Raw genomic sequence first — 12,621 nt, forward strand, 5'->3', positions numbered from 1 at the left:
GTGTGTACGTGTGTCTCACCTGACTATGTCCATGGCCTGATAGATGATCTCTGATTGGTCGACTGCTATAACTTTCTTGGCTCCGGCTCTGGCTGCGAACATGGACAGTATGCCGGTGCCACAGCCCACATCTAGCACCACCTGCAGGATGGAGGAGAGTTGGGGGTGAGGGTGGGAGTGTAGGAGTGTAAGAGTGTGGAGCTCACAGATAATAATACAGAAACTTAAGAAATTGGTAGAGCAGTAGTTAAAAAAGTTCCCAATATTTAGGATTCCCCCCTCTTTCCACACAACCCCCTCTGTGGATTCACTGCCATGGGCTACTGTAGATAGTTTGTGACGATGCAGTCTTTTCTGGTTCATGCTGGTTGAGAAAACCGAACAAATTACATCCAAAACAATTCAGCACACAGCCTGAAGTAGGGAAAACTGTTATCTCCACACAGCCAGAAAGAGAAAATGCTGACAGACACAAATAACTGCATCACCAAAAAAACTTCAAAAGCAGAAGCGGCTTTTTGAAGGATTGCTACCAGTATTCAGCAACAAGTGCTGCCTAAATTAAGATAGATCCAAGGGTACTTTATTGTTCAAAAATGTTAAAAATAGAAAAGAAGATATGATGTGGATTTTTTACCCACAAAGGAAAGGCAACCATGTTGGCTCCAGACATTGTTGTCTGAGCAGAGTAGGGCTGAGTAGTACCTTTAAAGTGATACCGATAACAATTGAGTTCATTTGATAACCATCACTCCTCCACATCTAAACAATTTGATATTTACACAACTGCATTTTAAAAATCTTCAAATTATCAATATTTATTAAACTGAAGAATGCTTGGGTTGATTGGCTGTCAGCAGGTTTGATTGCAGGTATAATTTGATGGGAGACATTTCGATACCCAGCCCTAAAACACAGTATCTTCAGTTGTTTCTACAGTTAAAAAGAAAGAAATGTTTTCACTGAATAGTTTATTAGATAAAAACATGAAAACAGCTTTGGGTGAAGGGTTTGATTTATCACAAGCAGCAAAAACTGTATTTTTCTTGCACTTCCTTTTGGATCTTTTAGTGTTTTGCTTTTTAACAGTATGTTACGTTCATGCCCTGTTTGGAAAGTCTTAAGGTCAGTCACTAAATGGTATTACAGTCACCTCTTAATTTGTTAAGACAATCAAGATAAGCATATCAATGATAAACAAGTGAAAACTGTCATGAGACTGGTTTGGATTGTAGTAACTTCATGATATACTACATGACAGCCTTTGCATCTGGAGGTCAACTTCTCAAACGTAATGGTCTTACATTCATCATGCTGAGTTTGTTCCAAGACTTCAACGCCTTTACTCACTACTACAAACTGCTTCTAAATCATTTATGTTCACCAAGTAACTTTTTAATTATGTTGTTAACTTCATAATCACCTCTATTTCTGCTTTCCATATAGGCTACTACAGTTAATTGGTTCATCTTTGCCCCCCAGTGGTGTTAAAACATCAAGACCAGCTGCAGTGACTATACACCCCGTCTATATGTAACACTGTGTTTATTTGTGTCTCTATTTAAGGCACCCTCAACTTCTCTGTAACCATCCCGCTGCCTTTATGGGTTCACAGAGGGTCACCAGTACACTGCTGACACAACATAACACACACAACACTTCATTCCTCCCTCCATCTTTCTGTACCGCTACCCCCCCTAACCTCACCCCTCAAAAAAAGAAATCTTAGCAGTATTGAAATAAGAATATCCTGTTTTGTTCTCTATCTCCTGCTTCCTGTAGAAGGTGACACCTCCCTCTCTGCCGAGTGCTTCGCCCTGACAGGGATAATGTACGTTCCCATCAACACAACCTGCCTCCCTCCTCTACAGACTCATCCCAGCACTAACCAGCAGCCGCCCATATAATGGATGGTCATGATACAGGCCACTGCTTCCCGCAACTAAAGGCAATGGAAAAAGAGAGGGGTGGGGTGTAAGGGGGCTTGTTGGAAGGAGCTTTAGGGGGGGTGGGGGGGTGTTATGGCTCTGGTGGTGGATTGCATGCGTTTGTTATCAGCGCTCTGCAGTCGACAGTCGAGACACTAATAAAAGCACACTGTGTTTTAAATCAGACATCATCGTCTTATTAATGTCTTTCCTGCAAAATGCACACGCCCATTCCTGTTAATAGGCTTGGCTGTATATTAAACCAGCTAACTTGCACATTTACACACACACATCGACACTCACCACAAATATCTGTTTTGCATTGGTTCAGTGAGGCTCACCTTGTCTTTGAACACTTCTGGGTTGCGGTACATGAAGTCACGGTAACTCTCCGTGCGCACTTTATCCTGGAGAGAGAAATATTCAGAGTGAAAGGAGAAACGAATGTTAACATGTTAATATGTACAACTCATGTTTTTATGTAACGATACATTTAAACTGACCCTTTTCACCCCTTTACATCCCAAACATGGCATGTAAAGCTTTTCTACACATGTTCAGAATCATAACAGACTGTAGGAACCTTTAAGAGAGAAATGATTCGATAAATACAGCTGGAAGAGATTCTGGTATTTTTCTAATGGAGGTCAGGTCAGGACTCCAGGCTAATTAACCTGCCAATCAAATCTGCCCACAAACCCCAGCATATCCTCCCTGGAAGAAAAGCAACTAAGCCTATTCAAATGACAGAAACATGACTTGCAAGATACAGTGTAATTGAGGAAGTTTAAATACTTTGTATGAAGAAAAAAAAAAATCAGACCTTTTGCTTTTGGAAAATGATTCAGTAATGTGGATAATATGACCAAAGAGTCATTCACTAGTCATTTCACTTAACTAGAACAGTCAAACAAGCTATGAAGCAGCATTTAAACCATATCATAATATTACAATATATGATATGTAGTATAGTTTGGCATTTAGACTTAGGATTGACATATTTGGGAAAAATATCTACTTGATTACAATTTAGATTACAGCCTTGGGTGTACTTTTAGGTTTCTGCAGTTCACGCACTTGTTGTGTTTGAGTTTAATTCTACCTCTTAAAACTGTGGAGTGGATGGACGGTAGCACAAAGAGGACACAAACCAAAGAAAAACTGAAGTATCTTTGGAAAGTACCCTCATATTTCATCTAACTCACACTGCTGAAGTTTTATAGTAACTTTGGTTGAACTTCAGTATGAATTTTTGCACAGGAGCGAGGGCTGTGGATTTTGTGTCCCATCACTTAGATTGGAGTCACAGCAGAAAGGATGCGTAGAGAAGGTCTGTTTAATGTGATCTAGAGCTCTTTAAATGACCATGTGGGTATTATATTAAGGTAGACATGATACAAATCTGAGCCTATGAATTAAGACAATATTATTAACTATTATTAAAGCTCTTGCAGTTTAAAATGGTTGAAACAATCGTAGGTAGGTTAATTTAATGAAGCAAAGTGAGGCAGATCCTCACCTCTTTCATGTCACACTGATGGGTCTGTTCCCACTTTTTTATTAATCAGGCCAGCACCAATTTTAAAGTTGATTTATTTTAAACGGAAGTGACGCACAACGAGTACAATCCGAAAACATCACACACGTACAACACAATGCGTCAGAGGTGATGCACTACACGCCAACCTGTGAAAGAGTTGCCCATGTTTTACCGCAAAGCCCCCCAATCACGTGTGCTCAGCCCCTCCTGAGCCTCTGATGGAGTTTACAGCTTGACGCACACACACATGACGCAAAACTTAACAGTGCTTAGCACCAATCAGGACAGCCAACAGGAATATGTGTAAGCACTGCAGTAAGTAGAATAGGAAGGGAGGAGACAGCTGACCACCCATCCACCCCCCAAAACCCACCCACACCCACACACACACACACACAATCCCCCTCAGCTTGCTGACACTTTTAGGTTTCTGCGCTTAAGCAGTGTAAAAATTAATTTCCACGTTTCAAACAGTGCTGCTGTCTCACATGAGAGCTCAGCATTTATTGCTGATTTGACACTTTTGAGAAAATGTCTTGTCCTCAGTATCAGAAGATGATCACTTCCATTTACATGCTACATTGAAATCTTCCAACCAAGACGCACGCTGATGAACCTGCTCTCGCTCTGCGGAGACTCCTGCACCCAGAGGGGGGAAGTGACTCACAAGATAGTAATGAGACCTGCAGGACTGGCCAGTGTGTGTGTGTGTGTGTGTGTGTGTGTGTGTGTGTGTGTGAGTGTGTGAGAGAGCGCACAACTCAGACCTTCAGCATCTCCTCGTGGATGCCGTAATGTCCGTAGGAGCTGAAGTAGGCCTCGTCCTCGTCGTCTCGGAGCTCGGCTACAGTGCCCAGCTTGCCAGATTTGCTGGTTTCTACATTGAGCACCAAACCCTGAGCCAGCAGCCTGAAAAGGACAACGGACACATCTGTGCTTAATGTCTCATGTTAGGACAAGGGACAAAAGCAGTGACCAGAAAGAAGAAAGCACACACAACCTTCATGCAGGACATAGCGGTAAATGGAGGAGATGGGAGGCATTCATCTTTCTAACTCTCTTTTCACCCCGTCTCCTCCCTCCTCAGGCTCACTCTTTCTGTAATTTTCCCTTATTGCCCCCCTTGCTGCCTCCCCTCCTCACTTTAACCTCCATGCTGCAGTGGAATTTTCCCTTCCCTTTTTTTTTTATCTCTTCCCTTCCTCCAAACTTCTTCCACAAGGTACTCTTGTTCATGTTTCTGCAATACTGGGTTCACTGTGTCCCCCTGCTGGCCTCAGAGGGGTAGTGCAAGGGTAAATCAATACACTGAGTACAGTGCAAGCTCTCAATAACATAAAACCTTACTAAGAATGACTAGAAATAAAGTAATAGAACAAGCTGTCACCCCTTGAGGTTATAAAACTATGTGAAAACGCAGAAACTTGACTGACTTGAGTTTGTGCAGATCATCCATGGCTCTGGCCAGCGCGTCTTCTGAGTGCCGGGCTCTCTCCTCAGCGGCCTGTGCCCTCCGCAGCACAGCATTATGGGACTCTGCCCCAGATGATAGGCTCGACACCTCCCTGCTACACAACTCCTCAGGGTCTGCCAGAAACACAGAGAGGGAGACACAAAGATGTAAAACACAGAAGTTGAACACAAAGGTCAATGATTAAAGGGGGCTACACTAACAACTACAGCTTTGGTTTATTTGTTTTAATGATTTCTGTTTTTTGGGGTTTTGAATATTTGTCATTTGCTTCAAGTCAGGTTTCCCTTGAAAAGGACAGAATTTAAGTCGGAAATCAGTAAATGTATCTTACAATTAGTTAACAACATTAATCAAAACTTCCAAATGACTTATTTTATTTTTATATACATTTTATTTTCACTGCACCTCTGCTTATCCATAAGTTTTCCAGCAGGGTTTAAGAAAAAAAAAAACAAATACCGTAAAAACCGGTGTATAAGTCGCTGTCTTTTTTAGGGGGTGTCACGATGGGAAAAAAGCTTTTCTATTAAAGACTGGTTTATTTGAATGTACCAGTAGCTAGTTTATAGTAGTTTATATTCCAAACCTTTTTAATTTACTTTTATTTGAAATGCAATAACACACATATTACACCTGAAATAATGTGTTGAGTTAATGGTTAATGTCCCATAATGATTTGCTTAACTGAACTGAACCGGTATATTCACACAGACCGGGTTTGGGTTAGGCTATGAGTTTCAATTAAACCTTTTAAAAGTACAGAGTGACTTTACATATTTGATACAGTGTGTAGCTGTATGCTCACTGGAGTCCCAAAAACTCCATCAGAGCTGTTGCTGTGCGCTGTAAGGCTCACTAAGCGCACTGTCCTCGGACTCAGTGTTAATCCAAGAGTCAAACAAAGCCTCATCCTCTGTTCCATCCAGTGGAAAAACAACATAGCGAATACTTTAGGCCTCAGATCAGTACTCATACTGTGTGTCGCTGCCACAGCTCAATAAAAGCTGCTCATCTGTGCGCTTTCAGTCATCGCGCTTCAACATCAGCTGCTGTCCTGAAATAGCGTCTGAAATACTTCTAATCAACACACTGATTCAGCAGCAGCGGGTGAACTCGCCTGGTATTATTTTTTTTTATTTTTCTGTACATCACACTGCATTAACAGGTCATCAATAGTCTATATCTATTAATCTATTTTCATTAGTTGCAGACATAGCTGGATTGCACAGTGCATGCTTGACACTGCTGTTTATAGGACGTTATAGTTGATGAAGTGTGGACGCTCACATTGTTATCTTTAGAGTTATAGTTATTGTTCTTAGTGTGGACGACCTTTTACATACATATAATCATATCCACATCCAACCTCTCTTGTATTTTACTGGTGAATGGGACAAACCGGTGTATAAGACGCACCCCACAGAAGTTGTGTTAAAGGTGCGTCTTATACTACTGTAATCAACAATAACACTGTAGAAAAAAACAGGTTGCTTCTGTATGGTACAATTATGTTATTCTTGTCAAGATTTGGGCAAACATGAAATTATCTTACATCCTATTTTATATTCCAAGTACAATGTAGCCACAAGACAGGTTGGGACTACATAAGAAACATGATTCTTGCTTTTTCCTTAACCAGAGAGTCTGTTACTTCACTCCACTAATGCTCTCTGCGCCTACACACTACACTAAATCCGGCTCATTCTTTAAGGGATATTCAGTGGGAAAATACAAAAAAAAAAAAAAAAAATCACTGACTGCAGTAAACACAGCTGAAGTTGGTTGAGAGAAGCTGCACCAGAAAATCTTATTTTTCCCCACAATTGATTATTATTTGAATTACAACCCTTTCATCTGTATCACAGCTGAGACCAAAGACAAACTCTACAGTACCATCCTGCTAGATGTGAATGAGCATGTGTCAGTTCCATGAGGTATTTAGCATCTAAAAACTTCTGCCCCAAAAATTGTCAAGACAGACATATCTGTTGCTCTAGCTTGAGGCAGTTACTCAAAATCTGTGCAATAAAACTTAAAGTAGTTATTGTACCTGTCTGCAGCAGAGGGTCGTCCTGCAGGGCCGGTCGCAGGAAGTCTTCACTCTCCCAGGGTAAAGGAGCGTCTGGCAGCCCCGTCAGATAAGATGCATCACAATTCTGTGAGTACAGATTTGTTTAGAAAAGAAATCCATCTGATCCATTGCTCTTTTTTTTAATATGTACAACTATTACTTGACAATATTTGCAGATGCTTTCTTGTTTTGGACGAAATAAAGAAAACACTAACCCTAACCCATGAGGCAATGACTAAAAATGGCAAACTTGCCCAATATATGAATTTACAGCATATGAACCTTTAAGACTTTACAGTGTATGTAAAGGGTGTCAACCTGAGCATGTTACTCTCTACCATTAAGTTTCAAACCATGGAGATGAAGATACTTACTTTTGAACGAACAAAGTTGATCATCTTTATGTAACCGTAGTCATCTAAATCTAACAAGGAAAAGAAGGGTGAGTATTTTTTTTACCGAATAATCCTCTGGTCTTTGAATGAGGTACAAAGCTTGAGTGTCTACTCACTGTGTTTTCTTATCAGGTCTACAAGGTTGACCTGGTGATCAGCTGTGCAGTGCTGCAGGGTGGCCACTACAGAGGTCAACAACCTGAGAACAATAAATAAGAAAATGCTTCAATTATATATGCAACTCTGACACAATTTAACTTTGAATTTTGTGAATAGTTACACCCCTATGGAACCCATTACGTTCTTCAGTTATTGTATCTATTTATGGCACAGTATACTGATTTTGAAGCAAGGTGACTATTTTTTTTAGCTTTTAAATAGACATTTTTTTCTGCCAGAATACTGACTAAAGTTTGGACATCTGGACCCACATTTCTCATATACAGGGAATCTCAGAATGACTCCCTGTCTGACATTGTGCTGAAAGTTAAATCAGTACTATAACAATCATCGAATTATTCATCGGAGCATTGAAGAGGTACTTATGAAGCTTCCCAAACACACACGCACACACACTCAAGTACACTTTTCAAAGTGAAGGAGAGCAACAACAACGCTGTGTGGTAGATTTTTCCAGGACATCTGAATTCAAAAAGGCTGATCCTGATACAGTTTGATGTGGAAAAAATAAATTAAACACTCTGGATAAGTAATTAGTTTGATCAATGTATAAATGCACAACGTTGAGGATGACACATTTATGAAAGGTTTTTGGCTCCACTACTGTCCTGCAACTGTGTTAACTGACTATTTTAATTAGGTTGCACTGAAAATATAATGCATCTAATTCCTATGTATGACTTAGGGGGCAGGTTCACAATTGTGTTTGTCTTAAAACAAACAGTCACATGTGTGAACACCGAAAGAGGTTTTCCTTGCTGTAATAATTCCTCCTGTTCATAATGACCATTAAAACTGTGGATTTAGTCCTCCATCACTTCTATTGTGCATTAGGAAGGGATCTTCTAATAGTAAGTATGAACAGGAGGAATAATTACAGCAAGAAACAATCTGCTTCAATGTTAATTTGGGCTCCTGACTGTTGTTTTGAGACAAACTAGAATACATTGTGAACTTGTCCTTTAGAAGTCGGGGGGATAAACATATGAAGGGTGGATGTAAAGAAAAAGGTTTTGAGAGGAGCACTTCAGGTGATGTTCTGCAACTCAGTAAAAGAAGGTAAAACAAACTTTGACCAGTGTTGTTTATATTGTAAACGTGTGCAGTCTATTTCCTCTCACCTGTCACAGAACAGACATTTAACCGGCTGACTGTCCTCATTCTCATCCTCATCCAAACACTGCCACTGCTCTTCATCACCATCATACTCATCGTCACCATCCGAGAGCTCGGGCATATCTTCATCACAATCTATTAAAAGTAAAACAGTTACACTCAAAAAGCCACGAAGCAACACGATCACTAGCAAAATAAAATCTGCTGGTAAATTAACATCAAACGCTGTTATAGACGCATCATGTAACGAGTTCAAAGACAACAATTAAGTTACACATGCAATAAAAGTTATCATTAGCTCAAATAAGCGCTGTCCTCTCCTTATATTTGCTTTTTTACCATACTCACGTGGGTCTGTGTATGCTGCCATGATGTCTGGATGTCGCCTTGGTTTCAGCGGACTTCCTGGTGACGTTTAGTGACGTAATGTACGGCTAAAGCGTCAGTTCCAGATTTTAACCACAAGATGTCGCCAAAGGGCAGAGTTTTTAAAAAGGCACAAAACAGGTGAAAAGTACGATAATGACAGGTCCATGATCATACAGATCAGTTTTGAGAATAAAAGTACCTCCTCCTCCGCTTCTCATGAAATAAAATAAAATAAAATAGTCCTCCTTGAAATAAGCATTTTAAAAAGTCACTCTGAATGAATGAAACTTTACTTCTGTAAGTACTTCTGTTCTTTACTTAAGTACTGTACCCAGGAACAATTTTGAGGTACTCCATTCCAGATGGAAATATTGTAGTTTCTACTCCAATGCTGCTGCTAATTTAAATTCATATCTGAATATGTCAAGTGGAATTTGGGGATAGTGAGTAGTCCATTCAAAAAAAGCAGTTTAAGAGGTCAATCTGAACAAGATAGACATTTGCAGTGCTGGAAAGTAAGTACATTTAAATACAATTTTGAGGTAGCCTACTGTTTTAGTATTTCCATTTGCTGCTATATTATAGTTTCACTCCACTACATCCCAGATGGAAATATACGTTCACTCCAATACTGCCGTTGCTGTAGGCTATATAATATACATCCATAGCATGAACCGGATAATGTTTAGCTACTAATGCCACTTCCGACCGCCATCTTTGTTTGGCTGACCGGAGCAGGGCAACTTCAAAAGTCATTTAATGTTGTTCCGGTCTTTTAGGAATAGGAGGTAAGTGTTTGACAAAGGGCCCATGGTTTTGAAAAGTCTTGCTGCGTAGTATTTGTCTTCAGAAAGAAAACTGGCATAGCTAAGTTAGCTTTTACAAACTTGCTCAGCAAAAGTGTCAAGTGCCTAAATCATGATTGGCACCGAAAGGAACCTGGGACATTTTTAATCAACTACAATGACCGCCACAGCGTCAAAATATGAAAGTAAATTCATTTGATTTTACAATTAAGGTTTTACTTGTTTGCAAACTTGATGCCCATTTCTCCAGTGACTGCAGTAGTAATCTACCTATGGAGTTAAAATTAGAGGAACCACAGCACGCAGTTTCAATGAAAGTATGAGATCAACCTCTGACTAAACTCAAAACTTTGAATCTTCAAAAAAAACAAAAAAAAAAAAACACTTTTTCTACTACAATAAGAATCATGTTAAAATCATCCAAAATATAAAAAACACACAGAAATAGATGAATGTTTTTATTGAAAGTCAGACTCATTCCGGACTTGCTGTGTAGAGCTCCAGGTTGAATTTAAAATCTGGGGAGGAAAAAAATAAATCTTAATGTACAGTTTGACAACTTTGAGTGCCCAGATAATCATAAACAAGAGTGTACCTCTTGCTGGTGTTGCCACTACTTACATTTGCATCAAAAGCAGCAGCATCTGGCTGGTCTGTGGAAGACCGATTTGTTTCTACAGGACTTTTGACAGCCGTGTCACCTTCTCCTGCTAGTTGTAGCTTTGGAGGAGAATCTGGTAGTGGTTTATTTTGCTCCGAGGATGGTCTAACCTCTGCTGAACTCTCATTCTGGCCCTCGAGGATTAATACTTGAGGTAAAAGCTCTGTATCTGGGGCCTCTGTCTGCATGGGTGAAGAATTTGTGCTCATCTCTCCAGTGACTGTGCAGTTCAACCTAGCCTCCTGAGTGAGAGCGTCTGAACTCTCAGTCTGGCCCTCGAGGATTAATACTTGCGTGGGTGAAGAAGAATTGGTGCTCATCTCTCCAGTGACTGTGCAGTTCGAACTAGCCGCCTGAGTGGGAGCGCCTGATAGAGGGGTGTGAGCTGGGAGATCATCAAGTCTTTCAAAGGGTTTGAACTTTCCTTGGACAACGATTTGCACTCTCTCTGGTGCAGGAAGCCAGATGCTGGGTTGGCTTCCTCTGGAATTCTGATTAGGATTTCGCTGCCAGTCACTTGATGCTGGAATACCAGGACCAATCCCTGGCAAATCTGTTTGAGAGAACTTTTTACCTGTACCATAACTAGCGTGGGGCCCCGTTTTGTCAAAACCAGGCTTGAGGCGGCGGACATTGGCATATCGTCTTGCTTCAGAGGTCTTATCACTGCTGTAGACCCTGGGACTCCATATTGGATAAGTGGCTCCTGAGTTGCTACCAGGAGAATGTGCCTTTATGGTGAAGTCCATATTCCTGTTGGTGGTAACTTTTGGAAACAAGTTGGTTTTGACATTAAAACTGCCATGGAAGAGATGAGGGGACTGATATCCACTGACCTCTGGCCTGCTTGTGACAAGTGACTCTTGAGGGTTGAGCAACTGTATGTGGTGTCTCGTGGGAGTAACATCAATCATGTGAGACTCAGATTTAACAGCTTGAATATCGGGACTCGTACTGCTGTGTGAATACAAGCTTACTGGAGCGTTGTCTACCTGAGCAGGCAAAAACCTTCCTGTATATTTAGGCCCGACACGAAATGTAAAGGGATAAAACTGACCCGCAGAGAACATTGAATCCGAGCTTGCTTGAGGAATCTTGCCTTCAGGAAAAGTGACTGCTTTGTGTCCAGAACGGTTGACCATCACATTATTTTGTCGTCGTGTAGCTGAGGCAGGGTTGAAGCCAGATTCAAAATGGTTGACTTTGCTACTTTGTGTGTCAGGAATAACAGGATAATGACTTTGAATTTGTGAGGATTTAGAATCAATGATACGCTGTTCTTCAGCAGGGATAACATAGCCACTTTGCCCTATGACCAAACTTGGCATCCTGTAACCAGCTGTAGGTCTTTTGAAAAAAGACATTTCACTCAATCTTTTATGGTCTTGGTTGTCATTGTTGACTCCCATTGGGGTCTGTCCTCCCCCGTCAAGCAGGACATAACCTACAGAAGCAAAACACATTGACAGATAGTGTACAGATGTGTCTATACAACAGGAAACTCATCTTCAGTTACATTAAAAAGTAAATTAAGTGTTGAAATACCTCTCTGGGTATTCTCACAATCTACATCACCAACCAGCAGCCAAAAACAAAGCACAAACAGCCTGCAGAGTAAAGAGCAACATGGGTTAAGGTCACACTATAGATGCAACAAGTAATCAAATAGCTATAATAACAAGTAGAATTTACCTCAAACAATCTGTAGAGCTCATGGTTCAGCTTTTTTTCAGCAGCACCATGCCCAATAGAAAATCTGGCTATAGCTAACCAGTTGAAACAGGTAGCACACACATACACCTCTTTATCAACTCCAAGCAAAGATAGGCAAATGAACCCAGCTGCTCCTCATTTGAACTAATTGTTGCATGGTGATGATGGCAACCACCTACACTGCAGGAAGGTGATGAAGCTGTATGTTCATCCCAAAAAATCTCAAAGTTTGAGGTAAATTCTACTGCACAATGTGTCCTTTTGAGAAATTATGTTTCTTTGCTTTGATGTAAAGTGTAGTATACTGTGTAGAAGCTATATTTGTTTAGAATTAAGTGTGCTGGAGGAGCATGCTTGAGTACAAATTG

General features: G+C 40.6%; 1 protein-coding gene across 1 annotated transcript in view; it reads right to left on the reverse strand.

The window, feature by feature from the left end:
* Positions 1-9,084, reverse strand: part of prmt3 (protein arginine methyltransferase 3) — a 58,357-nt gene extending 49,273 nt beyond the window's left edge. Inside the window, exons 1-9 of the mRNA XM_053324537.1 lie at positions 9,044-9,084; positions 8,710-8,839; positions 7,525-7,607; positions 7,388-7,437; positions 6,993-7,098; positions 4,902-5,055; positions 4,236-4,377; positions 2,270-2,335; positions 20-141 (exon numbers count right to left, since the gene is read on the reverse strand). Of these exons, the coding sequence (XP_053180512.1) occupies positions 20-141; positions 2,270-2,335; positions 4,236-4,377; positions 4,902-5,055; positions 6,993-7,098; positions 7,388-7,437; positions 7,525-7,607; positions 8,710-8,839; positions 9,044-9,074 (884 nt within the window). The 5' untranslated portion in view covers positions 9,075-9,084. The remainder of the gene's footprint in view (positions 1-19; positions 142-2,269; positions 2,336-4,235; positions 4,378-4,901; positions 5,056-6,992; positions 7,099-7,387; positions 7,438-7,524; positions 7,608-8,709; positions 8,840-9,043) is intronic.
* Between the last annotated feature and the right edge of the window lie 3,537 nt (positions 9,085-12,621).

Source organism: Scomber japonicus, chromosome 1 (genome assembly GCF_027409825.1).
Source record: "Scomber japonicus isolate fScoJap1 chromosome 1, fScoJap1.pri, whole genome shotgun sequence".
Lineage (NCBI taxonomy): Eukaryota > Metazoa > Chordata > Actinopteri > Scombriformes > Scombridae > Scomber > Scomber japonicus.